We start from the raw sequence: 26,782 nt of genomic DNA on the forward strand, positions 1-26,782 counted from the left end.
AGTTTGTTGGGTGAATCCAACTTTTGTTCCTTGTACACCATGATTTAAGAGACTGTTGCATAAATCCAGTCATTGTGGCTGGTAAATTAACGACTTATCCTCTTGCTTGAACGTACTCATTGTGATTTGTAATGCAGAGATTATGACAATTGAGCTGATGAAATCATGATTAAACAAATCTTCACTGAATGAACCATGGGAGCCCAGCCAAAGGTAATTTAATTAACAAGCCAAAGGTAAACCCCTGATTTAACCTGAATGCGAGATGTGAACCCAAGTTTAGAAACACCTGCCAGGTTCCAAAAGGTGAAAACAGTAGGCAGCATTTATCTGCTAAGGAAGCACAATAAAATCAGATTCATAGAAATGAATGGCATCTAGCAATAAGATTGAATTTACAGAAGGGAACGGCCTTCATTTGATGGTGGAATAAAATCTAGTTCATGGAAAAGAATGGCCTTCATTTAGTAATGAAATTTAATTTACAGAAAATAGCATTTCTTTGCTAATGAAATGGAATAAAGTCGAATATACAGAAAAAATGGCATTCCTTGATGATGAAATGGAATAAAAACAGATTTATAGAAGAGAATGGAAGCCATGGAGTAAAAAACCTCCCTCAAATTTATTAAATGGATAATGAAATGGAATAAAGTTGATTTTACAATAACAGACCCAATTTATCTAATGGTAAAGCCAAATACAACCAAATTTTCAGAAGAAAAAGGCCTGCCTTTGATGATGAAACGGAACAAAATTGAGTTCATAGCAGAGAAAGGCAATAAATCGAATTTACAGAAGAAAAAGGCATTCATTTCAGGTTGAAAGGGAATAATATCAAATTCAGGTAAGAGAATGGCATTCATGAGATTTTAAACAATCAAATGTACAGATGAGATTTCCATTCACCATGAAATAAAGCTGAATTTACAGGACAGGATCCCTTCCTTCATCTACTGATCGAGGGAAATAAAACTGAATCTACCGAGGAAAAAGGCATTAAACTGATGAGGAAAAGTAGCAAGTTCAGAGAAGAGAAAGGCATTCCTCATTCCTTGAGTAAAAACACCTCCAAAAATGCTATTAATTGGATAATGAAATGGAATAAAGTCAAATTTCCAACAGAAGTCCCGATTATCTAATGGTGAAGCGAAATAAAACTGAATTTACCGAAGAAAAGAGGCATTTGTTCGGAAAAATGGAATAAAAATGAATTCATAGAAGGGCAGTCATGACTTTTTAAAAAGCCAAACGCACAGAAGAGAATGCCATTCATCGCGGAATGAAGTCGAATTTTCAGAAGATCCTATCGTCTAATGGTGAAGCGAAATAACATTGAATTTCCTGAAGAAAAAGGCGTTCTTTCGACAACGACACGGACTGCAATCGAGCGCACAGCGGCCCGAGGCGGACCCGCCCTCCCCCGATCGGCCTCCCGGGCCCGGAAGCACGGCGGCGCCGGGGCGGGGCGCGCCGGGCCGGGCCACCAGGAAAGCGCGGGGAGGCGCGGCCGGAGCGGGCCGGCGGCGACCATGAGCGGGCGGCGGGGCTCGGAGAGCAGCGGTGGGTCGGGGCTGCCGGGCCTTCGTTCCCCTGAGGAGACGGCCGCGGGCGAGGGAGGCTGGGGGCCTTCAGGAGCCGGGGCTGCGTGGGCGGAGGAGCGGCGCTTGGTCCGCCGCCGATGCTTTCCTCAGAAGGAGCCCCGTTGAAGCGAAGGGGGGCTGTCCCCAGTCAGCTCACCTCCAGCCCTGGCCCTTCCCGGTGGTCACCCGTCCCCGACCCAGATTCCTGGTGGTCTCCTACTTCCAACCCAGATTCCTCATGGTTTCCCATCCCCAGCCCAGGTCCTTGGTGGTCTCCCAGCCCCAATACAGGTTCCCTGTGGTCTCCCACCCTTGACCCAGGTTCATGGTGGTCTCCCATCCCAAGCCCAGATTCCTGGTAGTCTCTTACTTCCAACCCAGATTCCTGGTGGTCTCCCATCCCCAAACCTGATTCCTGGTAGTCTTCTACTTCCATCCCAGATTCCCGATGGTCTCCCACTTCCAACCCAGATTCCTCATGGTTTCCCATCACCAACCCAGGTCCTTGGTGGTCTCCCACCCCCAGCTCAGGTTCCCTGTGGTCTCTCACCCCTGACCCAGGTTCATGGTGGTCTCCCACCCCCAACCCAGCTTCCCAGTGATCTCCCATCTCTGACCCAGATTCCTGGTGGTCTTTCATTCCCAGCCCAGTCTCTGGTTGGGCCCCTGGAGCCATCAGGAATTGACCTCCACTGGAGGGGATCCTTATTTCTAATTCTGAATTTACGTGGCAGGAATCTGACTCTGAATCAAGCTGCTTAGAGTTTAGACTTCCCCCTTTGAAATCTAATCCGGTGGGATTTGCGCTCTGGATGTTTGCAATTTAGCCCTAAAATGGCAGGCACTTGTTCTTTGGCTGATGCAAAAAAGCGTTTAAAGAATGACAAGAATAATCATTCTTTAAACCCTTTTTTACCCGGTGCCTTCCAGGCATTTGGGATCCCAACTCTCATCAGCCCCGGCTAGCGTAACCAGTGTGGTCAGGGTGTATGGCAGGTGCAGAACTTTAATTTCTCTCTTGGAAATGTTGAAATAATCCTTTAAAAATGTCCTTAGAGATCGGGCAGTCAGTTGTCCTAAATCACACCTAATGCTAAACCACAGTGGTGAGTTTGTGAGTCCAACCCCCTGTGACTTGCTCAAGAAATGATGGCTAAACAGGCTTGGCTTAACACGCGTAAACCAGGCCAATGCGTTTCTCTGTGTAACAGAATGGTACCAGTCAGATTTAGCACGTCCCCTGTCTTTCTCTTGTCCTTCCATCAAGAATGGGGGCATTTCTCAAGTGGTTCTCTTGATTTCTTTTTATTCTTCATGGGGAGGGGTATCTAAAATAATTTATGTCTTTCAGTGATGAGGTTTGAGGAGGGAAAAAAACAGTTTCTGTGAAATATTAAATCTGTAGCCCAGTTCTGTAGGCACATCTGTTGTAATTGAAAAGCAAGCTAAAAAAGGTCTGTTTAAGCAGGCGTTTTAATGGTGAGCAATTGAGTACCTCTAGGGAGACCACATGCTACTGAATGATAAAGGTCATTTGTTGTTATTCTTCTGGCAGATGTTTTCCTTCCTGACTCACATATGCCAGCTGTAACCTTCCTCCAAGAACTGCCCAGTTACCAGTCTATGCGGAGGAGAAGACTGTTATCCCCACATGTGGGCAACTACCACAGTTTAGCCCGATCGGCTTCTGGAGAGACCAGGAATCTGCTCAAAGGGACAGAATTCAGAAGTCTCAACTTGGCATGCCCGCTGAGAGAATGTACCTTGTCGATTGCGGAGAAGAGACGTTTAAGGTTTGAGTGGAAATGCTGCCAATTGTAGAGCAGTATAGTTCTGGGGTCTCTTTCTAGTTGTTTAAAAAAAAATGCCCTCTGACATTGGACAGTGGGAGATCTAAGTCCCATTTGTAAAAGAGCGATCCGAAGGCTGTCGTGATGAATTGCTTTAAGCTTGGAGCTCTGTTTAAACATGGCCTTGCTTGGAACACGCATGTCAAGATTTTCCAAACTGCACGCTGTGTGTCAAGCTGTCTCCCACGAAAAGGGCATATGGAATGTGTTTGCCAACCTAGTGAATCTTTGAAAAGTTCAGGAACATGTTCGCACATCATGGTTTAGAAGAAAATTTTAATATTTAGGTTTTGTAATTGGAAATACAGGTGATCACATAATTCACATAATGGTGCTTGAAGACATCACAATTGTCTTTTGTGTTTTCTTTTGTATTTTTAAGTTGTAAACTGCCAGGAATCTGTTCAGAGTGTGGTAGCATATATGAATGCCACACCGTGTTTTTTAAAACGTGGTTTGTGGAAAGAAACAGTTGGGGAGATTCACAGAACTTGCTGAGCCGTAAACCTTGGTGTCACAACTGCAGTGGCTGCATTCACACAATACAGTAAAAGCCAAAGAAACCATGTTATGCTTAGCATAATGTAAGAACCTAACCTGTATTTTACTCATTCCAAAGTGAGATGTGAGATGCACTTACCATGTCTGTTTTTCTGATCAGGGAGATTGAGGAAAAACACATAAAATCTCAGTCAAGGTGGGATCAGTGGAAGAAATCATCTAATAGATCACTAAAAAGAATTACAGAGAATGCCAAAGAATTAATCTCTTACCTGGAATTGTGGAGATACAACATCCATAGCATTGAAGGTACATCTTATTTATTGCTTTTGCACTCTGCTACATTGGCTTCTTGGCTGGCAGATCTGTTGCATTGCCTGTGGTGTACATAGACTAGAAAGACATTTTTGGTGTCTGAAGGAGGATTTCCTGGAACACTTACTATGATCCCATTTGGCTGCTGAGTCTGGAACAAGGCAAGGCGTCTCTCCCCCAAATAGGAATAACAGGTCATCTGATGCGTGAGAGGTTTCAAGCTTTTGATTAGAAAAACAAGCTGAATAAAAAATGAATGATGCCAGTTGAGTGTCTTTAGAACGAACATCCTAAAATCAGGGTGCCCCACCAAACTGTATTTTATGTTATGTGTGTAATTTATGAGAAACAACCCTAAGATGTGGCTTGCTTGACCAAGATTTATTTAATTAACCATAATTGATTGGCTCATGGAGTTAGGTTAAGGCACAAACCATAATGTGACAGCCCACAACTGGCACAGCTGCACAGAAAGACAAGTCACCGAACGGGGCTGTGAGTCCCATAAAGGGATCAGTTGACTGTCTTAATGCTGAATAATTAAATGATTCATTTGTGCACCGCTGGAATATTTCTCTCTCTTTCTCTTAGAGAAATTTGGCACTGGGATCAAGTCTTACTTTTCTTTCCTGCGGTTCCTGGTGGTGTTGAACGTTGTCATCTTCCTTCTCCTGTTCAGCTTTATCGCCCTTCCGACTGCTCTTTTTAGATACGGAATTGTCAACGGCAGCTACGTGAAGGTTCCCCTAGAAACAGGTAACTTGCTCTTCCTGTGAACCTCTTTGCAGAGCATGATTAGAACTGCATGCCTGTGGAAGAACAGGCTATCCTCGATGCAGCTGATGGGCAAAATATTCAGGTTTTTTGCTCCTTCTAATGTTTTTCTTTTGCTCTGAATGTTGTTCTCTACAGAGCCAGAGTGCACGGTTTATGCAATCAGTAGCACCAAAGGACTTGTCTCTTTCTACAGTTATATTATAGATCTGCTATCGGGCACAGTGAGTAGTTGACCGTACCTTTCTAAATCCAACGAACACATGTAAAATAGCAATAACCCCCCCCCCCAAAGAGGTGGTTTTCATTATGCCTTTCTCTGCCAGTTGCAGAATAAATTAGTGAGAATGTGCTAGAGAGGCAGATCTTCTTAAGCCTCCATAGGATCAAGAACAGACCACCTTTGAAAAGTTGCTAAATGGATAAGCTCCAAGCAACCTTTGTCAGCATGTCCCCTCGCAGGGGATGTTAAAAGTTGTACTTCAGCAGCTTCTGCTGCTCCATAAAGACAGTCTTGTGTTTGGAGAAACTTTAAAGCGAATATGGGCACTGCACTTGTGTTTTTACAGTTACCAAAAAAAAAACCAAATACCCAACCCCACTATTATAACTTCAGCATCCTGAAAACTTTTGCTTTATTTTTTTTAAACCAAGTTCCTAGTTCTTTCTGATTAAAAACGCATTACTTTTCAGAAGCCTTCCCCTGTTGCTCCCAGTAGCTTATGACAGCATATCTATTTTTCTTTTCCTTTTCATTGCCGGGATGGGAAAACAAATCCTAGCTCTACCTCTAGTCCTAAAACAAAGAGACCAGTTTTGCTTTTTCGTCAGTTGAGGTTGGTACCAGCCCTGATTCCTCCTCCCCCCCCCCCGCAAATGTCTCTGGTGCATCTGGTGCTTTGACGTTCTTCAGTCTGGTTCATGTAGCTGGATATGAAGCCCTGCATTTGTTGGGATTTAGTCAGTGAACCACTGTTGGCTGGGTGTGTTGCCACCATGGAAGATTGGAGAAGGAACAGGGATGCAGAGCCCTTTTTCCCTTTCCATGTCTAAGAAATCCCTGGGTAGAAAGGAAAAAATTAGGGGTGCAGTAGTGCCTTTTCTGTGCAACAAATTTTGGTCAGAAATGTGCAGGTCGTGACACTTTTTAATAATCAGAGTTGTGAGTCAGAAAACGTGCTATCAGACTCCTGATTTTTTGCTTTCAGAGATTAACACCTGACTGTTCTACGACACTGTGTAGAAAGGGTTCTTTAGCTACCTGGGGCAATTTGTTTTTTAAATTCCTCCGCAGGTGTGCTTAGAAAAAGTGAATTGTGTCAGGCTTGCTTGTGAGCCTTTTATCTTTCTTCGTACTTGTCACCGTTAAGATAAAGAGGATGACACCAGCTCCCTAATCTAACAAAAGGGATGGGGCAACAATCACAGCACACTAGAAGCAGTGTTCTCATAGACATATTGCAAGGGCCACTTCTCAGGGACTCCAAATTCTTGATCAGAGATTTCATCAGACCATCCTGAGGTGCTGTTTGCTAGGGACTCTATCTTACTGAAAAATACCTGTGGCACGTGGTCCATCATCTGAAGTGATGACCAGGTCACTGATAAGATCGGCTACTGAGCCATTCCCAGTGGTACTTTTTTTTAATTAAGAGCCAGAAAAATGTATACTTTATGCTTAAGAATGAAAAATATTGAAAGATAACAAAAGCCCCCTAGAGAGCTTGAATCTCAGCATAGACCCAAAGTCTTAAGAAGGTGCCACAGAACCACCAGCTCCAGTGGTCCATCTGCTGACCCTCTTGGGGTTCTTGGCAAGCTGAAAGAATGTGGATTGGTATATCTTTTTTTCTCTGTAACTCTTCTAATATTTACTCAATAAAATCCTTTTAGACCTTTCACCCTAGATTAAGCCTATTGTCTCTGAATCCTAAAGAACCTGCTGTCTTCCAGCAGGCCGCTGGGGGGCAACACACTGGGTTTGCTCCACATGCTATACGAACCATGGTTTAGAAGCCACTAGCTTACAGATCATTCCTCGTTGCCTCTTGGATCCTTCACTGTGGTTGTATATATGAAGTAGGATGGATTTTATGTATATATGCTGGTCCGTGATCGTAATAAAGTCTTAGTGACTAGCCACTAACTGGTTTGCAATCCGTGGTTGCTTTTTTCAGACAATATGCTAAGAAATCAGATGATGGCTTAGTTTGTTATACAAACAGTCCTTTCAGAAGGATTTGACTTCTGTAGCTGGTGGATTTCTGAATGGGTCAATGGTAGAGGGGAAAAACTGCTTTGTAGTAGCTGTAGCCTAATAGCCATTGATGGCTTCAGACTGCTGGGTTCAGCATTCAGCCAAGCCTCTAAAGCATAACTGTTCCCCATTGTGTGTCTCTATGAAGCAGCTTGACCTTTCTTTGTTGAACTCTATTTGCAGGGGTTTCTTGAAATGACAAGTCTCTTTTATGGCTATTACACAGTGGATAATGTATATTTGGGCCTGCTGGAATATCATGTGCCGCTTGCGTATTTGCTGATCACGCTGGCTTACCTTTCTTTGAGCTTTGTCTGGATTATCAAAAGGTGAGTCCTGTTGGGAAAGTCAATCCATGACTTTGGTTCCCTCTGCCAACAGAGCACAGTAGAAATGACCATTCTAAAGAGCAGTGTTGAGGATTGAAGGATTCTAAAGGGCTGTGTATTTTTAACACACTGGATAGATATTCTGACCACATGAGCGTAATATGGATTCCCAAAATCTGACATCTCTCTATTCAGACAGCATTAACTCTCATCCTTCCAATATTGGTTTGTACAGTAGTCTAAAGTAAGTGTATTGTTTATAGCAAATTCAAGCTGAAGCTGTTCAACTCTCAGGTACTGTCCAAATGCAGCTGAAGATCCCATCAGTTTGAGCAGATGTTGGCCGGAAAGATGTTGGCTTTGTTGGCACAGACAGTGATTGAGCTGGTGATCAGTTGATCCTGGAGATCACATTTCGGTAATGGAGGATCCCAGGATGTCGGATAAACATGAAGCACTCTGGGATCAGGCTATGTTAAGCAACCAGATGATTTTTAAGATTGCAGTGGCTATGATGTGGATATACATATGAAAGTCTGTGCTACATCTGAGTGGCATGTAGGAGCAGAAAAATAGATATGAGGAGTGAAATCAGTAACAATCCATTACAATATTGAGAACCTAATTATTAGCACTGTTCTGAATGGAGGAAGGTCTTCAAAGCTCCATAGAAAATCATGACGATTAGAAAGAATTTGAGATAAAATAGTCTGAGTTCACACAACCCTCTAAGCCAGCCCAGACATTAGGGCTTAGCACAATGTGTGAAACCAGCCACTGTTAGAGAACCAAATTACGGCTTTATTACACGAAAACTGTGCTACATAAACCTTGAAAGCAACCCAGCTGCCTACATACAATGTTTTGCTTGAATTTCCCTACTGTACTTTCAAGTATTGGGGAGAGGAATAAAAGAAAGTATAACAAAACGTGGTGTTTTCATCTGAAGTTACACTGCAGAGTCATGGATTTGACCCTAGATGCCAGTTGGTGTTCTGATCTAAGACTGATCCCATTGAAAAAGTCCCAGATTAAACAGAACTGATTCTCATCAAGTATACCTGAAATGCTGCTGCAGAAGATGTAAACTCTTTGAAGTCTGTGTAAAAATTTTACACCCTGAAATTTCTTCATAATACTGTTTTCTTTTTTAAAAAACAAAACAAAACTGGCAATGTTATTAATAGGTCGGTTGAAGGTTTTAAGCGAAGCTTGGTGTACAGTGAAGATCCGTTTCAGAGCTACTGCAACAAAATTCTTGCTGGCTGGGATTTCTGCATTACAGATGTAAACGCCGCACGGCTGAAACAGAGTAGTTTACTTTATGAACTTAAAGTACGTATATGTTTTTTTCTAAGAGCGTATTGAACTGTGCTGCCTTATCAAATATCCCAAGGAGCAAACAACTGCATAAACTTGCAATATGGTTATGCAAAAATGGATTGATTGATAAACAGAATATTCCAGAGGATTCCAGAACATTCCATTTTCTCTCTGGGCCATGCCATTCAAAGAGCGGTCTGGTGGTTTCTGGAAGTAAATCCTCCAAACCAGAAGTGGTTTGAGATGTTCCAGGGAGGGTCCACCCCTGTTTCACCCAGAATACCATATCCAAGATATATCACACTGCTTCCAGTTTAGAGGGTTTATTTCTGGAAACTGCAAAACTCCCCCCAAAATAGCATGGCCAGGAGGAGGTTGGGCGTGGTCCAAAGGGGGAACAGAATGTTCCAGAGTTCTCCAGAACGTTCCATTTTGCAAAGCAATGAGTTTTGCATGTCTCTAGTTCATAGTATCCCTCCCCGTCCTGATGTCTGACAAGTGTGTTGACATTACAAGTCCTGGCCCACATATTTTTGGGTCATACTGGCTAGGAGTGATGGGAGGTGGTATACGGTACTTCTAGGGAGCATCAGGTCAAGGAAGACCATGGTTAGATGTCTGGGTGAAGAACAGGATGCAGTTACGTTAGATAATGGTCAGATTTGCAAACAAATTGTTTTGCAACCTGAAGAAATCTTTTTTGCAGGCCCCCTTAAAGACAGTTGTGGCAAGAACAAGAGCCTTTCCATGCCTTTGTTAGCACTCTCCATTACCAGGGATGAGCCAGGTGCACACTGTATTCTTTTATGTCTTTGTGCAAAGCTTCGTCTTGTATTGCAAGATGGACGGTTCCCAGACCCTTTTTTCCAGCCCCAGAAATTCTCTCAACTGGACTGGTTTGGAATTTTAAGAGAAATAAAAACAGGCTACGGGTTGTGTATGGGTCCCCGTAGGCTTAATATATCTATATTAGTTTGAAAAAGAGAAGGATAGAAAAAGTTGGATGACTTTGCCAGACAGCCTTTCGGAGCTAAATAATAAATAAAAGTGGAACCTCTGGCCACAAAACGAGTTTTGTAGTTTCTTCTCCGATCTCCTGACAGCTGCATTCAGGGATAATCCTAGAAAAAGGATGTGTGGTTTTTTTCCCCCCCTCCTGGCATTTGCCATAAGTTGTGTTAGAAATATCAGCAACAAAGGTAGGAAAACTATTCAGCTGGGGAAATGCTTGATTGTTGAATTATCCAAGATTTCTCTTCTTATGACCAGGAAGAGGTCATTGCTTTGTCTCAGATGATATGGTCTCTTCTTTTGACTCAAAGATTTGTTTAAAAATTATTCTTTTGATTGACTGATCAATTGATTGATTTAAAAATCAAACCTGTAAATATATTTTTGTTCACAGACTGATTTGCAGGAAGAAGACAGAAGGCAGAAGGCAGCAGAAAGAACCCTCAAAGAGAAAATACGTATCTATTGCTTGAGAATCTTCTTAAACGGTGTCGTTTTGGCTGTTCTATCAGCTTGTTTTTATTCCATCTATAGAGTAACTGTCTATTCACAAGAACATACTTTCCAAGTGAGTAGCATGCAATTTTTGAAATTATTCTATATTTAGAATATATTTAGAGTATAGAATGTATTTAGAATATTTAAAAGGCTCATGGCATTTTATTCTTTCAGTCAGTTTTATTTTCTCAACAACTCTGAGGAAAAGATTTGGCTTAGGGTGGTAGTTGGTTCACACATTGGGTTAAACTAGTATTTATTTTAACCATGGTTTGTTGAACCCAGCCATTGTGGCCATATATAAACTAGGCTACTGTGACATGCTTAACAAACCAATGTTCAAGCAGATCATTGGCTTAGCCCAATGTTGGGAGCAAACCACAAATTTCTGTGCAAAGATGTTGCACCTGTGGAACAATTTTGAAATGTCCAGTTTGATGATGGCAAGTTGGTATACGAGAGGAATAATGCAGAGCTGAAAGCCAGATCTATTTTAATCTGCTGGGAGAGGAGTTATCTGCAGTGCCTTAAGCCCTGGGCAGCTGGAGGCTGAAAGAAGGAGATTGGTGGCAGTTTGATTTGTTAAAGATTTCTTAATTGGATAGCAAAGAAACTTTTCCTCCATGCAGGAAAACAACATCAAATTTGACAACCTCTTTGTGCAATACTTACCTTCTATGGTGATCACCGTAGCGAACTTTTTTGCCCCCCTGATTTTTTCGTTTCTCGTCCAATATGAAGATTATTCGCCTGTCTTTGAGATACGATTAACTCTGATCAGGTAAGCCCACATGCTGGTGGCCTTCCATTGCTTGCTTGCTTTTCTAATATGGGGAGCAGGACTGCCTGTAGACCACAGGCAACCCACTAAGCTCCATTTGTGGGTCCTGAAATTGGATAGGATTCAGTAGCAGCTACAGTGGTACCTCGGGTTACGAACGCCTCTGTTAACAAACTTTTTGGGTTACGACCAGCTCCGGCCGCAAAAATTTACCTCGGTTTGCGAACTCCGCCTCGGGGTACGAACAGGATACGCGGCCATTTTCCCTCCCGTGACATGGTCCGCGGCCATTTTTTCGCCCCTGACACGTGGTCCGCGGCCATTTTCCGCCCCTGACACGTGGTCCGCGGCCATTTTCCCGCCCCTGACACGTGGTCCGCGGCCATTTTCCGCCCCTGACACGTGGTCCGCGGCCATTTTTCCGCCCCTGACACGTGGTCCGCGCCCACTTTTCCGCCCCTGACACGTGGTCCGCGGCCATTTTTCCGCCCCTGACACGTGGTCCGCGCCCACTTTTCCGCCCCTGACACGTGGTCCGCGCCCACTTTTCCGCCCCTGACACATGGTTGTAGGGAGGGGGACTCTCCCTCCAAGCAATAGCCGCCTCCCTGTCTTCCACACCAGAACGGATTAACGGTAATTACATTGAACCTTATGGGGAAATTTCCTTCAGGTTGCGACCAATTCGGGGTGCGACCAGAGTCACGGAACGAATTAAATTCGTAACCCGAGGTTCCACTGTATTTTCAGTAGGGAAATGATCAGGAAGAGGGGATTAATGCTACAGGTAGGAAATGGGACAAATGATCACATGGCCTTCCAAAACTGAATGATTTGAACAAGCTTTCAGAAATATGGTAGCTTGTCATATCCCAACAATAGTAGGTGGGGAAAAAACACTGTCTTGGCCCCCCAACTCTTGATTTGTGAATGAGTGGGATTTTGAAGGATTCAGTAGCAGTTCCAATGCAGCACATGAGCAGGGATCTCTTCCACCCCTAAATATCAAAGATTAATATAGAAATCAATATATCCAGTTCATTTCTTCTTTTTTTATGACAAGGCCTAAGTTCCATGCTTCAGCTGGGTCACACATTATTCTTAGTATAAAATATGGTTTCTTGGGGTTTTGGCTTAGTATATTATGCAACCCAACCGTTATGGGTTGTAAACCATAGTGTATGACTTGGTGTGGCATGTGAACCCAACCAGCTGTAGCTTATTGAATAAACCATGGCTAACCAAACCACAGCTTAGCAGTGTGGTACCCCCAGCAACCCATTTTATGCATGCCCACAATTCCTCTTTAATCTTGTTATCGCAAAATGTCTGGGATACGGAAACTGGCTTGTTTCTTCATGTACCTCCATCTTGTCTTGAAGGTGTGTCTTCGTGCGATTGGCCAACATTGTTGTCCTTTTGGTCTCGCTGTGGGCTCGGATCACATCCTGTGCTGACAAGTGCAAGACATGTGGATACAATTATGACCTTTATCCAGTAAGTAGGTTTACATACGAAATGAAATGAGTTATGACATAAGGTAAGTGAACAAAAAGAAATTCTCTCTCTGTTGGCTCTCCTTGAACGGTGCTCAGCCGTGAAGAAGATGTTTAGCAGAAGATGTTTAGCATCTGCCCTGAGACGCTTTGTCTTGATGTAAATAGCTCACTAAGATGCCGATGGCTGTTTTTAACATCTGTTTTATGCCGCTTTCAGCAATCGCTGTATTTAATCTGAGAATACCCTTGTCTCTTCTTTCAGTGCTGGGAATCTCGAGTTGGCCAGGAAATGTATAAACTGATGATCTTTGACTTGATCATCATCTTTGCCGTTATAGTCTTCATTGACTTTCCTAGGAAGTGAGTATTTTGGGGCAGAGGGTGAGAGTCACACCTGTCTGTAACTTTTCACATTTAGACTTGATTCCAAACTCCTCATAAACTTTTACTTTTTACTTTTACTCTTCCGGCATACCGCTGTTCGTAAAGTTGCCCTCTCCCTTCCATTTCAGCTGCAGGTTCTGATTAGATATTGCTGTCAAGCCTGTGTCTGAACAAAGGAGAGGAGCTCTTTGCTTGTTTTTTCTGACAGCTTGTTGTTGATGTTGACAATGCCCTCCAAGCTTTCCTGGCCAAGAGAACATAGCACACAAACCCACACAACCTTGGGTAGCCAGGAACTAGAATACCATGGATCAGTGTTTCTCAGCCTTGGCAACTTTAAGACCTGTGGTCTTCAATTCCCAGAATTCCCATGGCTGGCTGGGGAATTCCGGGAGTTGAAATCCACAGGTCTTAAAGTTGCCAAGGTTGAGAAACACTGCCATAGATTAATGGTGAAAATGGGCAGTCGTACTTTATCAAACCTTTCCAAACTTTCTAAGGCCTGTGTATACGGAAGAAAGAAACTGCCTTTGTGTTAAGTGTTTTGTGAAGTGGCAAAGATCATTTAACTTTGGGTCAAGCAAGCTCTGCTTGCTCACACTCAACCACATTTGCCACTTTAATGCCATTTCTGCCAATTGGTAGAGAACCTTTTGGAATTTCATGTTAAGTCTGCCTCCACCTTCTCTAGAGTAGCTATAAATCCATTTTTTCCAACATCCTGTTGTGTTGGATGATAGTTCCCCTCACCCCAACCAGCCTGGCTATTAGGCTGCTATGAATATAACCCAAGAACACAAGCTTTTTGCTTTCTGGGAAGACAAGTGCTGAGCATCAGAATTGGAAGTGAATGAATGTTTCTGCTTTTAGGTTGATCATTACCCATTGTCCCGTGAAGGCCTTTCAGTGGGTTGGGCTGCAGGAGTTTGCCATCCCAGACAACGTGTTGGAGATAGTTTATGGACAAACCATCTGCTGGATTGGAACTTTCTACTGTCCTCTTCTCCCAGCAATTGCAGCCATAAAATATTTCATTGTCTTTTATATTAAAAAGGTAACTAGATGGTCTTTCTGTGCCTTAGATTGTCTAGGAACATCTGTCCTTGTTCCATCCTGAGTGCAGTGTGAATACTTAGGGAAGTAAACATCTAGGAAGCCTTGGCAATTGTTTTCCTCTTATACGTATATTTTCCTCTACAGCTTAAGTTTTCTTCTCCAACTTTTTAATTCAAGCTTTGTGTATGGATTCTGTATTTAAGCTTTTTCTTGGATTGCACTGTCTTCAACGGTTGTGTTTCCATATAATGGGAAATCTCTCCATGTTCTTTTCTCTGAGTGTTTCGGTAGCAGATCCTAGTTTGTGATAGGAGAATGACAGAAAATAAAAAGGGAAAATGGAAAGAAGTCATCAGTTCTCTTTTTACTCTCCAGATAAGTTTGATGCACACATGTAAACCTTCTGCCCGGCCCTTCAGAGCCTCCAGCTCCAACTTTTTCTTCCTGGTGGTCCTCCTGATTGGTCTCCTTTTGGCATTCATTCCTTTGGGAATCAGCATGACACAGTAAGTAGCTTTAATGTTGGGGATGATTCACAGGTGTTCCTTAGTATTCCTTTGTGTTGTCACCCCACATATTGTAGCCTGTTTCCTTGCCCCCAGACCTCAGTTGCAGCTCTCCCCTTCGTGGGCAAGTAGAGGAAGCATGAAGCCTTCCCTGACAGATTGGACCTCAACCACCATCTCCAGGGTTGGCAGGCTGGAGATCGTGCGGGTTCTAGTCTACATCTGGCAGCCACTGGGTGCAGTAAGCTGCTATAATGTTCACCACAGATGGCAGAGGAACATTTATGTTTGGTAATATTTTGTATTTTCTCATCTCTCCCCTCCTGAACAGCATTCCGTCTTCTAAAGCCTGTGGGCCTTTTGTGAATTTCCATCGTTCGTGGGATGTCATTGGACATACCATAAAGAAATTCCCCCGCCTGTTGCAAAGAATCTTGAATGGCATTTCTTCTGAAACGTTTGCTGTGCCTTTCTTCATGGTTACCTGGTGAGCTTTTGCCGGCAGACACATGGGTGTGGTTCACATGACCATTCTAGCAAGCTATCGTGTGGTTTTCAGTGGGTGTAGCGTTTTATACAGACTTTGCAATTGTGGTATATTATCCAGGGTAGATAGTTTAATGTGAAATCCAAGCATTAACTAGACTGACTATTTTTCCAAAAACATCTAAAAGAACACTAAAATGGGGGTGGGAGATAGTGTTTCATGTTCCTGGTTGCCACCATAACTGTTTGCTGTGCTTGGTACTTACTGCATTATGTGTCCTTCCTTAATGCTGGTCATTGATGGCTTAGGTTGAAGGCTGCCACATTTTCCTGGTGGCATTCAAGATGATTGACAGATCTGTATTTATTTGAGTATGTAACTGTGTTTGGGTACTGTCCCAGGGACACTCCACATTCGTACGCTCAATATCTCGGTTGGGCAGTTTAACTTAAGAATCCTTATTCTGAGCATCCGCAAGGGAGGGCCAAACGACAATGACTCGGCTTCCATATTTTCATTAGGTGTTAAGATATCGTTACATAATCACGACATTCACGATGTCCTTTTGGCATCATTGTGGCTTACCACAGACCCCGCTGACCCTTGATTGATTTGATTGATTACGTGCCATCAAGTCGGTGTCAGCTGTTAGGGACCACAGAGATATTCTCCGTGACTAGTGATCCTTACTAGTCTCATCTTTGCCCTCTGTCTTCAAGAGATTGTGTTTTGCAAGCTTACACAAGCCAGCCATGCCAAAGTGTTCCATTATGTATTTTTCACCTTGTTTTATAGCTTTATTGTGTTTTGTTTCATTGCCTTGGCTGGAGCACATAAAAGAGTGATTAATCAACTGAGGGAACAATTAGCTATGGTAAGTTTTAATCTAATGATATTTATTAATTCTGTCCCTCCACCTTGCTCTTACTGAATGCATAATTTTATTAATCAAATGTGCACTGAGTGTGATGTGGTTTTGCTGATTGAATTTGGCTGGAGGCACAGATGGGAACACCGGATAAATTTTATACATGTCAAATTTATGCTTGAACTTTGGATCTGGGATCTCATTGCCTTCTTGCGGGTAATGAAATAGCATTTATTAGCTTTGGAGGCTGTAATCTCTGCCATAAGCGTTTTCTGTTGAAAAATATTGGAAGATCTTATTAGGCAGAGGTCCTTCAACTGTGTTAGATTTTAGCTCTAGTCAGCCTGTGATTCTGAGAACTGTACTGTTTCCTTGCATTTTGCTGGATTCACATTTTGTAATGTCGCAATGTGATTTGCTCAGTTTCGGCTTACTACTTTGACTGTTGGGTTTGTTAGCTAGAGTTTCTGGTTTGGCATACAGTCCAATCCAATGGCAGTTTATCCAATAAACCGGTGTTAATGAGGACGTGCGTGGATCGGAACTCACTTGGTTTTGGCCCGGTGTCTCCACAGGAGAGTCGTGACAAGCGTTTCCTGATTCAGCAATTGACTCAAGCTCACAGACTTCACTGAGTACCATTCATTCCCACTGGAGGGAACGTTAAGTCAAAGCAAGTAGGTGGTGGCTTAAGGAAATAACTGGAGTGTTCACCATCACGAACTGAGGAGGACATATTCAGCTTGCCGTAGATGGAGTGCCTACTGCAACGGGGGCTTCCATCCTGTTAGAGCGCCCTACTGTGGAGTTCATCTTTATTTATAGTCCTGCCATCCTCAATTTCACCCTCTTCCTTAGGATGCAGGACAATTGTCAATAGACCCAGGGAATCGCTAATGCCAGGCTGTGATGCTGATCTTGAAGTGAGCCTCCCATTTTTTTTTCAAAGGATTTCTGCACTTTGCCTGATTTCTACAGAATGAAATGACTGCTCCAAATCTCTGCTTTGGTTCAGAATGTACAGTAGTGACAACACAACAACAAAACCCTTTACTCTTCACAGGCAAGCTGTTTTAATTAACATTTCTTAATTTTTTAATGTTGAGCCCCTATAGAATTTTATTTGTTCAAGGTAAGTCTTTTCCAGATTTACATGGTGTTTTACTGTTTTTGTATTATTGTTTTATGGAGATAAAAGTCTTATGGAGTTGGGCAACTTTCTAAACCCAATCAGTAAAGAAAGTACAAAAGGTCAGGGATTGCTGGTCAGAGCTGAGCAATCATAGCCGTGGAGATTTCCAGGTTGCTAGACTCCATATCACTGGCCTTGTTTACATATCACCTTGACACCTTTGTTCAGTGGACACAAATCTTGGCTGCAGGCACTCAGAAAACAGCAACCATTCTTAAAGCCGAGGGGTTGAGAATTGAATGACTAGGTGACTGAAAGTTTCCTCACTAACTTGAGCACATAACTTCTGTTATAGGGCCCTAGTAAGGGTAGTCATTTAGTGACTGCTTCATTTAGCGACCATTCGCAGTTAGGATGGTGATGAGAAAGTAACTTTACGACCAATCCTTGCATTTACAACCGTCTGTACCGTCTGTAAAGCAAAAGGAAAGCTGAAGTAAGAGGATAAGCACAGTAGTGGTTTCACTTAGCGACCGCTTCGCTTAACAACTGAGTTGCTGGTCCCAATTGTGGTTGCTAAACAAGGACTACCTGTACTTATTTGGGGGAGAGGGACAGACATCTGGCTTCATGTTATTTGAAATGTTAAGCACTAACATCTGCATATATGAACTGTGCTTGTTAAGCAAATGATTATTATTGGTGCAAGACTGGTCCCTCAATGTATTATAGAAAACATTCATGAAACTAAGCAAGGATGTAAATATAATAAATATACTGTGAAAGCTTTATAGAAACAACATGTTTTTATTTGTGTTTGGATAGTTTTAAAAAGGTGATAAGGCTAACTGAAGAAGATCCATTGTAAGAAAAGATATTCAAAACAGCTTCTTCATCAAAACAAAATCATTGCAATGTCATAGGATCAGCTGTCAATTACATAAACAGCGCATATGATATAATCTCATGGCACTAGTCAGGTCATGGCTAAAATAGGGGGGAAAGCATCATAAAAATACATTACAGTACTGATAACTTGATTATTTGACTGCTATGAACACTGAAAATACTGTGTTAAATTGGATTAGGCTGAGCAGTAAATAAAGTAGCCGCCACAACATTCTTAACACAATTAGACACAACTCAGTTTTAAAATCTGTTTTAGGTTTGGGGGCCTGAGCTGAAAAGATTTGGGGGACAGAAAAACAAATTACTTGTCTGGAAAATATGCCCTCATTTCCATGATCAGTATTTGTCTTCTCATCAGGGGCCCTGTTTTAAAAAAAGGTAATTTTATGGATTCATGGGTGGGGGAAGGAAGCTGATTAGATGATAGTATAGCTCAGGCTGCAAAAAAAAAAAGTCTCATGCATTATTATCAAGATTGAGTTTTGCAGCTTCACAGAAGACAGGCTTGTTTCCTCATCACCCCCCACACCCTCATCTGCAGAAGGAACAGGGGTGTAGCAAAGTCTCTCAAGGGACCCTCCCTAATTTCTTGGACTGTAAAGGCGAGGGGGAGATGTTGCCATCAACTTCAACCAGCATAATGGTAAGTGGGAGCTATAATCCAACAGGTATAGAGGGAAAACATCTTGAAGGAATACTGGAGATCTTCAACAAATCATCTACCAGTCTATCAACCATCTATCAAATAGTTGTGACATCTTTGAGCACAATTCTGATTATTACAAAATAATAATATAGTTGAGATCATTCTGAACTATGAAGCAGCACTGCACTCTTAGAAACTTCTGGAGCATCAAATGAAATGCAAAGCAGTCATTTGCCAGGGAAATCTAACGAAGTTTTTACATCTGTTTTTCATGTTGATGAGACACTTCCTGCTGGGTGGTGCCATTTTCTGGAGCCTTTAGAAGTTTCTGAAGAAACATTTCCATCCTGGAGTTAACACTTTCCTTCTGTATAATGTTTTCACCCTACAATGACAGGAATTTATAGAGATGCATATAAATTGGGATTTTGTCTGGAAACTTAAAGCGAAAATATGTACTTCCAGTGAATGGCATAAAGATGTATAAATATTTATTATTGTTTTTTCAACAAATAAGAACTAAATATGGCCTTTGTCCCACAGAAGGGCTCAGATTGCAGGGAAAGGACAATCTTTAAACCAACCCAGGGACTTTTAGCTGTCCCAGCTCATAAAATAGTGAAGAAAAAGGCAGATCTCAAAAAGGGGTACTCAAAATCAGTGGCCAAATTCTGTTGCAGTCAACATACCCCCCTCCTGACTCAGCAAAAGATGACCACATGATTTAAGCATTCCAGAATATTCTACCATATTTTCTAAATGCATTCTCAAATAAGCTGTTTTATCTGACATGCCAGGGATAGGTCAATTGAGGATGCTTTGGCCCAAACAGCTGGTCTTCACAAAGTAAGTTACTGCTTTCAAGTACCTGCTTGAGGCCTCCTTTTTGCTGCTATTTTCAAGTTTATCAAGGTTGTGGGAAGAGGCCATTTAAATTTCCCACAATGCCATCGATATAAAGAAGCCCCTTTCAATCTGGAGCTCCCCTGTCTCCAGTATCAGCTTCTCAGCTATTATTTAGGAAATTAAGAGGAATATGAACTGCTTTGTATTAGCAGTTAGCGGAGACTTGGGCTTCCCAAGAGACCTTATCGCCCCACTTGTTATGGTCTAGCCCAGTGTTTCTCAGCCTTGGCAGCTTAAAGATGTATGGACTTCAACTCCCAGGACTGCATGCTGGCTGGGGAATTAGCCCAAATGCTCAGCTTCTGAAAAGCCTAGAGCTGGAACAGGAATGCCAAGTCAAATCTCATCTCATTTGAAATAATGGAAACTCTTGGCAGGCTTGTTGGAAGGCAACAGTCTATAAATATAGCATGTTAATATCCAGAAGCACTAACAAAAATGCATGGAAAGGCTCAATTTCAAACACTTTACCATCTGTTCACATAAACTGCTTAATGATCTGGCACTGCTTGAGAGAGACGAGATGGTGAACTCGTCTTTGGATTGTTCACTGTCCAAGCTTTTCGAAAGAGCTGCAGTTTTCCCAGGAAATCCGATCCCTTGCTCTTCCTTGATTTCACACACGCAGTAACTTGGTAGTTCTGAACATCTGCAACCAGCTGGAGCCATTGGTGGGACACAGATCACCTCTTGTTTACAGGACTCTTCTAACATACCCTCTTGTCTTCTCGGGCTATTGACATGATCCTCTTCTGCACTGGTGTCCCTTGGCTCACTCAGAGAGGATGGCTGGTTTAAAAGATAATGCATCTGTGGGTTTTCTGCATTTCCATTTACAATGATCAATTCCTTCCTAGTCCGATCAGCAGGTATTTCTTGAGTCACTTCCTGGCAAAGCTCATGCAGAAAAGATGGTCCTTGTTGGACTGTAGAAATACAATCACTGTTTTGTCCTCCTCTAATGCATCTTGTGAGCCCCCTGGATTTCTCTGTGTAAGACACAGTTGCATCATCATCAGAGCCTCTTACGTTAGCCCTCTGCAAGCCAAGAGGTTCCCAATCTGCAAAGTTGACCTTGTGGCATTTGGAGGTGATTTGGGATAGGGAATCACACCCTTCCCATTCACCTTTCGGAGACCTGTTACTTTGAGTGCATTTCAGAAGCTTTTCTCTAGGATCATTTTGGTTGTGCTTTGGATCGCTGGCCCTTTTCAGTATAGAGGACCTGGAAATCATTTCAGAACTGAATGGCTTTCTGATTTTTTTTCCGGCCTTTGAATGCTGGCTGCTGTAAATCTCAGCAGTTGATCTGGCAGAGGGGTGAGCACAGTTTCCTTGCTGCTCTTTGGTTTTCAAGACGACTGGGCGTTGCAACCCATCTTCATAGGCTTTGGATCCGAGGGTTTGGCTTCGTCTGGCAGCCAAAGGTTTTTTAGATGGACAGTACTCGCTTGAAACATTTCCACCAGCTTTGGAAGAGGACTCCTGCCTTCTGATTTTAAGCGGCATGTAAGAATGCACACCAACATTCTCTGCACTTTGCAAAGAGGGTACAAAGTGCTGCTTCTGCGTATTCCAAGCAGCCATGGGAAAAATTCTCTTAGATTTAGCAGGAGAGGTATTGGAAGCATTTGAAGCTCTGTTTTTTCTCCTTATCTCTTTTTCACTTTGTCTTGGTCCATCTCTGAAAGATCAAAACACAATATCCATCAACTTGAGCTTTCAAGAAGCCAGAAAGGATATTAATAGTGCGTTGCAAGACATCCAGACCAAAGCTGCATCCCACCTATCACAGCAAACCCTCAGTTTAAGAGACTAATGGCAGGAAGGGGTGTCTGTTAAATCAGAAGGTCTGTTAAATGGCAAATGGGATTTTATGCATGTGCAAAATGGGAGACGGAATCTTTTCATCATGTCTAAAATCCGCTAAACCAAAATCCAGTAAATTGAGGATTTACTGTATGCTCTTCTCACCTAAAACATGATACCAACAGCCATAACACTCCCAGGCTTTCATACCTTCTTGCTTCATTCTCATGAGAAAGGTTGGTGGAAAAAACCTCCTTGCGGCCATTGCTGAAACTCTTAACACTTTTTGTCTCTCTTCTCTTAAGTTCTTGAGTTGTTTTTAGTTCTTCTGGGGAGATTTCAGAAGTCTAAGAAAAGAATCAACAGAAATATAACCCCTTCTCAAGCAAGTTCAGATGACATACATTCAGAAGAGCTCAAATCCACTCAGGACCTGAAACTATGACAGAAATACTGTTATCCTTCTCAGAATATAAACTTTTACTTATTCTTTAAATCAAGTACATAGAACATTCGATGTTCCAGTAGTTCCCCATCATAATTTGTCCCAAAGGATGCTGAAAGTTGGAGTTCAGCCATATCTAGAGGACCACAGGGATCGTCTTCTGGTTTATGGTATTTTTAATTACTTAGAGACAGGTTTACTTCCAATCTGGAAAAAAGCGGCCATCCCTGCTTTCAAGTTGATTCTCGCAATAAGAACTTAAAAGAAGGAAAAGGGTCAAATTCAGCCACCAGTTTTTAAATTTATATAGGGTTTCACGATTAACTGGAAACTGTGTGACGGGAGGCATCACCCGCCCAACTGGTATTTCCAAAAGAAGGAACAGAATAGCTTCCTTCCCATTTCCTTCCACTCTGGGCTTATGAAACAGGACAAAAATAAGTGTACGAATTAAAAACAGAGTGGGATGAAAGGAGCAGAATTGTCAAAGCAGAGGCAGAGCATTAATAAGGGTGAGCCATTTTTTTGGAGAAACATTCAACTGTTTATGAATTTATAATGCCTCCTTTTGAAACAGATGTTTCCACAAACCGTTTCATAGTCAACGAGTAATCTCATAAGCAAGTTTGCAGGTCGCAGGACAATCTGCTTGCGCAGCACGTTGAGCCATAATGGGTGAATTCTGCTTTCACACAGAACAAACAAATCACACAGTGGCTGAGTTCACAAATTGGACTAAGCCGTCATTTCAATAAGCTACCATTGGTTCAGGATTTGTGCTGCAGGCTGAGCTATAAACTATGTTTATCAACTGCCAAGTCTATGTTTGAATAATAAGTTAAAGCAGTGTTGTCCAAACTTGGCCACTTTAAGATGAGTGGACTTCAACTCCCAGAATTCCCCAGCCAGCATGGCTGGCTGGGGAATTCTGGGAGTTGAAGTCCACTCATCTTAAAGTGGCCAAGTTTGGACAACACTGAGCTAAAGCAAAGCCCCAAAATACCATTTTGGTTTAACGCCATGTCAAAATGAGGTCTGAAGAGAAGAGGGTCCCTTGGTACATACCACAGCAACAATTAGCTTGGATGCTGATGAAACCAGTCTTTTTACTTCTTCTGGTGACATGGGTGGGACGGCATTCAAGTATAATCTGGAGAGGCTGCACGGCAGCTTGTTTTGCCTGGTGGAGGAAAGTACACTTAGTTCAGAGAAGCCACAAATGGGTTTCAATTCACAACTATTAGCCAAAGCAAATCCCCAAAGGAGAACATGGTCTTCTACGTAGACAAATCTTGCTTCCTCAAAACCGACAAGGCAAGCAGGCTGCATCCAGCCTGTCCTATTTCAGTTCAAAGAGCGAACACAAAGAGTCTCCAGATCCAGAAGTATCTCATAGCCCAGATGATGGCTGCAAGGCATGGTTGAGTGTGTTCGGCCAATATTAAAGGGCCTGCTGTCTACAGGAGGACAAGGCATTTCTTAGGGTTGCCCGAGATATATTTTTAAAATGTGAGCAAGTTGTGTTTAGCAGGATTGTTTAGGAGGCTGAAGGGCACCCAGAATATAAGGCAGATTTCTGGAGAACTTAAACACTCGCTCAGGGTTACATGTCATTCTGGTCAAACTGAAGTAAAGATACCAGTCCTGTGCTGCAAATAGCTGGACTACCACTAGTTAAGGGCAAGCAGACGCTTCTGGGCTCTTTGCTGCCTCCTAGGGGCTCTATGGATATTTACAGCTCGGATCTGGCAGCCCTGCACTTCGGTGCAATACATTTTGCTAGCAGTTCTGTGAGGAAACATCCTGATTCCACACATGGATTTGTATTTGCTTTTCTGCATGCCAACAAATGAACAGGGAGGCCAATGTTTCTGAAGCTGAACTAGCTTAATGACATTTATTACCTTGTCATGCTCTTCATTTTTACCTCGTTCATTCTGTCAGGTACATAATCCTACAAAGACAGAGGCAGGGCACATCATTGGCTTGTCTGCCATCTGGCATAACACAGATTCTTTTTAGAAAACAGGAATGCATGCAGTAAAATCACATCCAAGAATGATAAATTCAGGGTTTGCAGATATACAAAGGCTATGGATTCGGTCTAGACGATAAACTTAGAGTGGACAAACACTTTTTGTTCATTTCATTACTCCATTCATTTTCATAATGAAAAACTTAATTGCTTTCATTATTTCTTGGTAAACTCACATTTGTTCCATTCCCAGTTGAGCAGCTCCTTTAAAATGGTTGCTTCACAACCACAAGTTAATTTCCTAGAATGTCCCAGGCATTATGAGCTTGGGGTATTCTGGGGAAGTAAAGAAACTTACAGGGAGACATGCAAAAACTTCGGATATTTCTCTTCCAGAATACACTCCAGTCATACAAGATCCAGTGCATTCTATTTTCCAGGAAAAAGGTGAGTCCCACAACCACAAACAGGGATGAGTAGACAATCATTTGACAATACAGGAAATGAAATGGAACCTATTCAGACAAAGGTCCTGTTTGTTATCAACCAAACACATATTCCACACTCCACTACTGAGAGTAAGAATATTGTGGCACTAAGTTAGCTTGGAGATCAGTCAGAACTTTTCAAATCCTGCCCCTTGGACCCAGTTCTTGCCACATTTAGAGACTCCAAGCTGGTCCTCTTTCAATGGAAAGAAAGTTGAACTAGTAGCAGATACTGGAAGTGCCATCAACTGGTTTGGTGTTATAATGCAATGTTTCTCAACCTCAGCAATTTTAAGATGAGGGGTCTTCAACTCCCAGAATTGAAGTCCACACATCTTAAAGTTGCTGAGGTTGAGAAACAGTTTTAATGAATATGAACTGGAGTAAAACATAGGCCCTATTTTTCCCCTTACATGAAGTATATAAAATGATGTATCTGAGCATTACTCGGGCCATCTTTTTAATAAGCTTTTCCACATCCTTTTGCTTGGCCAGACTTCCCTGGATTTTCCTATTACATTCTTCAGCACTGCCAACATAGGCACGGAGGAATGCTTCCAGCTTTATTTTGGCAAAATTGTGCTCCTGTGTCCTGTGCTCAGTCAGATAAGCAGGGTGCTGCAAGAGAATTAAAAAGATTATTTTTAAAAAAACATATTAAAGAATATACAGTTACAGACAAATATCTATCTCCAGCATAAAGGTCTATTCATGGCAGAAATTAGCATAACCTCATCAAGACCCAACGGTTTCAGTCTGCCATAGCTATGGCACAAATTCGGCCACCTTTCTAGAAACTTCACAGTCCTGATCATTTAATGGGAAGTGCTGTCATTATTCTGCTCCAAATAATTGTGATTAGAGGAGAGATTAACTTCATCCTCCAAGTGTGATAAAAGGGCATTTCAGGACATGCATGACTGCCTCAATTTGCCAGAGTTTGGTGTTGTGATGAAGGTGCTGGCCTAGAAACCAGGAGATTGTGACTTCTAGGCCTTCCTTAGCCATGAAAGCCAGCTGGGTGACTTTGGGCCAGTCCCTCTCTCCCAGCCCAACCCATCTCACAGGGTTGTTGTTGTGGGGAAAATAGGAGGCGGGGTATTATGTATATTCATGCCTTGTGTTAACCAAATATAAAGGAAGGATAAAATAATTTTTTATTATTATTATTTAAAAATACATGAGCACTGTTTATATGGGAAATTAAGACAATCTTCAAGAGAGTTACCACGTATGTAAGAGGCATAAGATTTGTGATAGCACGTTTTGTCCTTTTGAGAAAATGTTTAGATCCTGTGCCTATCCCTGACAGCTCTTCAGCTTTCCTCATTAAAATACCAACAGTCTGCTTTTCAGCAGAAGAAATACTAAAACAATAATAACACTTAAGAACTAAATATTCAAAAGCAGTAAAGTCACAAAAAACAGTAACCAAATTTGATTTTAAAAATATCAGTTGCGTTTGTCTCTACGCAAATGCTGCTACATGCAGACAGCTCAGGAACCACACTTGAACTTTGAATTTGGGGTTCAGCCACAAGATTAGATGGGGAGGCTTACCAAATAAAAGCTTTCAGCCACATCCCAGGGGATGCCAGATGACTGGAAGGAGTTTTCCTTTCTCTGCACCTCAATGTAATACTTTCTAAGAGAAGGAAGGGATGTTATTCAATGGATCATTACGGCCAATGCCCACCACCACTGTTAAAATCTCATGCCCGGAAAGGTTTTGCCCGCCAAGGTTGGTGCCCCAGCCTTGTTGTGACTGCAGCATGGCTGTATCAATTTGCAGGCAAAAAAGGAGCAAGGGCCTAATTTAGTTTACATTTATTTATTAAATTTACATGCCACCCAGCACCCAGCGACTCTGGGTGGTTTACAAATCGTTAAAAAGATTTTAAAACAAGGGGAAAAAATAAAAACGACAGAAATAACAAAACCGGGAACAAAGAAAAAAAGATATATGGGGGGTGGGGTGTCAGCACACCATCCGCCCAGAGGATGGAGTGGAAAGCACTCTGCACATTCTCAGGAACACGGACACCCCTTCCCTGCTTCCCAGAGATTTCTTCTCCCTCCGCCCGGCCCGGCCCGGCCCAGCCCTTACAGCCGATGAGCCACCGAGCGAGCAAGCTTTCGCTCCGACCCCAAGCCGGCCAGCAACCCCGCCGCCATCGATCCGCCCCGGAGCCCCAACGACGCACGTCTCCTCACCACCCAGCCCTCGGACCGCGTTCTGCGGTTTCCCGGACAACACTGGAGGAAGCGCCCCTCAGCGAATTGACAGCTGCTTCCTCCAATCGGAGAAAGAATCCGCTCCGGGGGCGGGCTCCAATGAGGACATAGACACAATACAAATAGAGCGGCATGCTTCGTTTATGGAGTGTCGAACGAGAAACCTTGATGTAACGCTGCTTTCCGCGCACGGGCGGCCTCGAGGAGTTGGCTAG

The 26,782-nt window shown here is 42.6% G+C and overlaps 3 protein-coding genes across 5 annotated transcripts in view; 1 reads left to right on the forward strand and 2 right to left on the reverse strand.

The window, feature by feature from the left end:
• Positions 1 to 1,188, reverse strand: part of TMC5 (transmembrane channel like 5) — a 30,161-nt gene extending 28,973 nt beyond the window's left edge. Inside the window, exon 1 of the mRNA XM_007437922.4 lies at positions 1,171 to 1,188. The gene's annotated coding sequence lies outside the window, so the exon portion shown is untranslated. The remainder of the gene's footprint in view (positions 1 to 1,170) is intronic.
• Positions 1,189 to 1,202: 14 nt separating this feature from the next.
• Positions 1,203 to 17,959, forward strand: TMC7 (transmembrane channel like 7). The gene is made up of 16 exons (XM_088148111.1): positions 1,203 to 1,563; positions 3,139 to 3,376; positions 4,095 to 4,243; positions 4,841 to 5,005; positions 5,162 to 5,247; positions 7,464 to 7,609; positions 8,797 to 8,944; positions 10,338 to 10,511; positions 11,071 to 11,222; positions 12,605 to 12,719; positions 12,984 to 13,081; positions 13,976 to 14,159; positions 14,537 to 14,667; positions 14,999 to 15,154; positions 15,950 to 16,028; positions 16,598 to 17,959. Exons 1-16 carry the CDS (start codon positions 1,317 to 1,319, stop codon positions 16,655 to 16,657), a joined length of 2,328 nt encoding a protein of 775 aa, XP_088004237.1. The 5' UTR covers positions 1,203 to 1,316; the 3' UTR covers positions 16,658 to 17,959.
• A 4-nt stretch (positions 17,960 to 17,963) lies between these two features.
• Positions 17,964 to 26,780, reverse strand: LOC103060173 (uncharacterized). Of its 3 annotated transcripts, none has more exons than XM_088148113.1 (8): positions 26,732 to 26,780; positions 25,893 to 25,977; positions 24,746 to 24,950; positions 23,774 to 23,823; positions 22,935 to 23,049; positions 21,635 to 21,771; positions 20,087 to 21,299; positions 17,964 to 19,094 (listed from the first exon to the last, which is right to left on the reverse strand). In XM_088148113.1, exons 4-8 carry the CDS (start codon positions 23,803 to 23,805, stop codon positions 18,966 to 18,968), a joined length of 1,626 nt encoding a protein of 541 aa, XP_088004239.1. In that variant the 5' UTR covers positions 23,806 to 23,823; positions 24,746 to 24,950; positions 25,893 to 25,977; positions 26,732 to 26,780; the 3' UTR covers positions 17,964 to 18,965. The 3 variants fall into 3 exon arrangements, with proteins under 3 accessions (XP_088004239.1, XP_007437981.3, XP_088004238.1); XM_007437919.4 differs by lacking the exon at positions 26,732 to 26,780 and adding an exon at positions 26,440 to 26,663 and having other exon boundaries at positions 24,780 to 24,950; XM_088148112.1 differs by lacking the exon at positions 26,732 to 26,780 and having other exon boundaries at positions 25,893 to 26,663.
• Between the last annotated feature and the right edge of the window lie 2 nt (positions 26,781 to 26,782).

This window comes from Python bivittatus, unplaced genomic scaffold, assembly GCF_059951505.1.
Source record: "Python bivittatus isolate LINGU-HERP-01145 unplaced genomic scaffold, Pbiv_v1 ctg000560_np1212, whole genome shotgun sequence".
Taxonomy (NCBI): Eukaryota; Metazoa; Chordata; class Lepidosauria; order Squamata; family Pythonidae; genus Python; species Python bivittatus.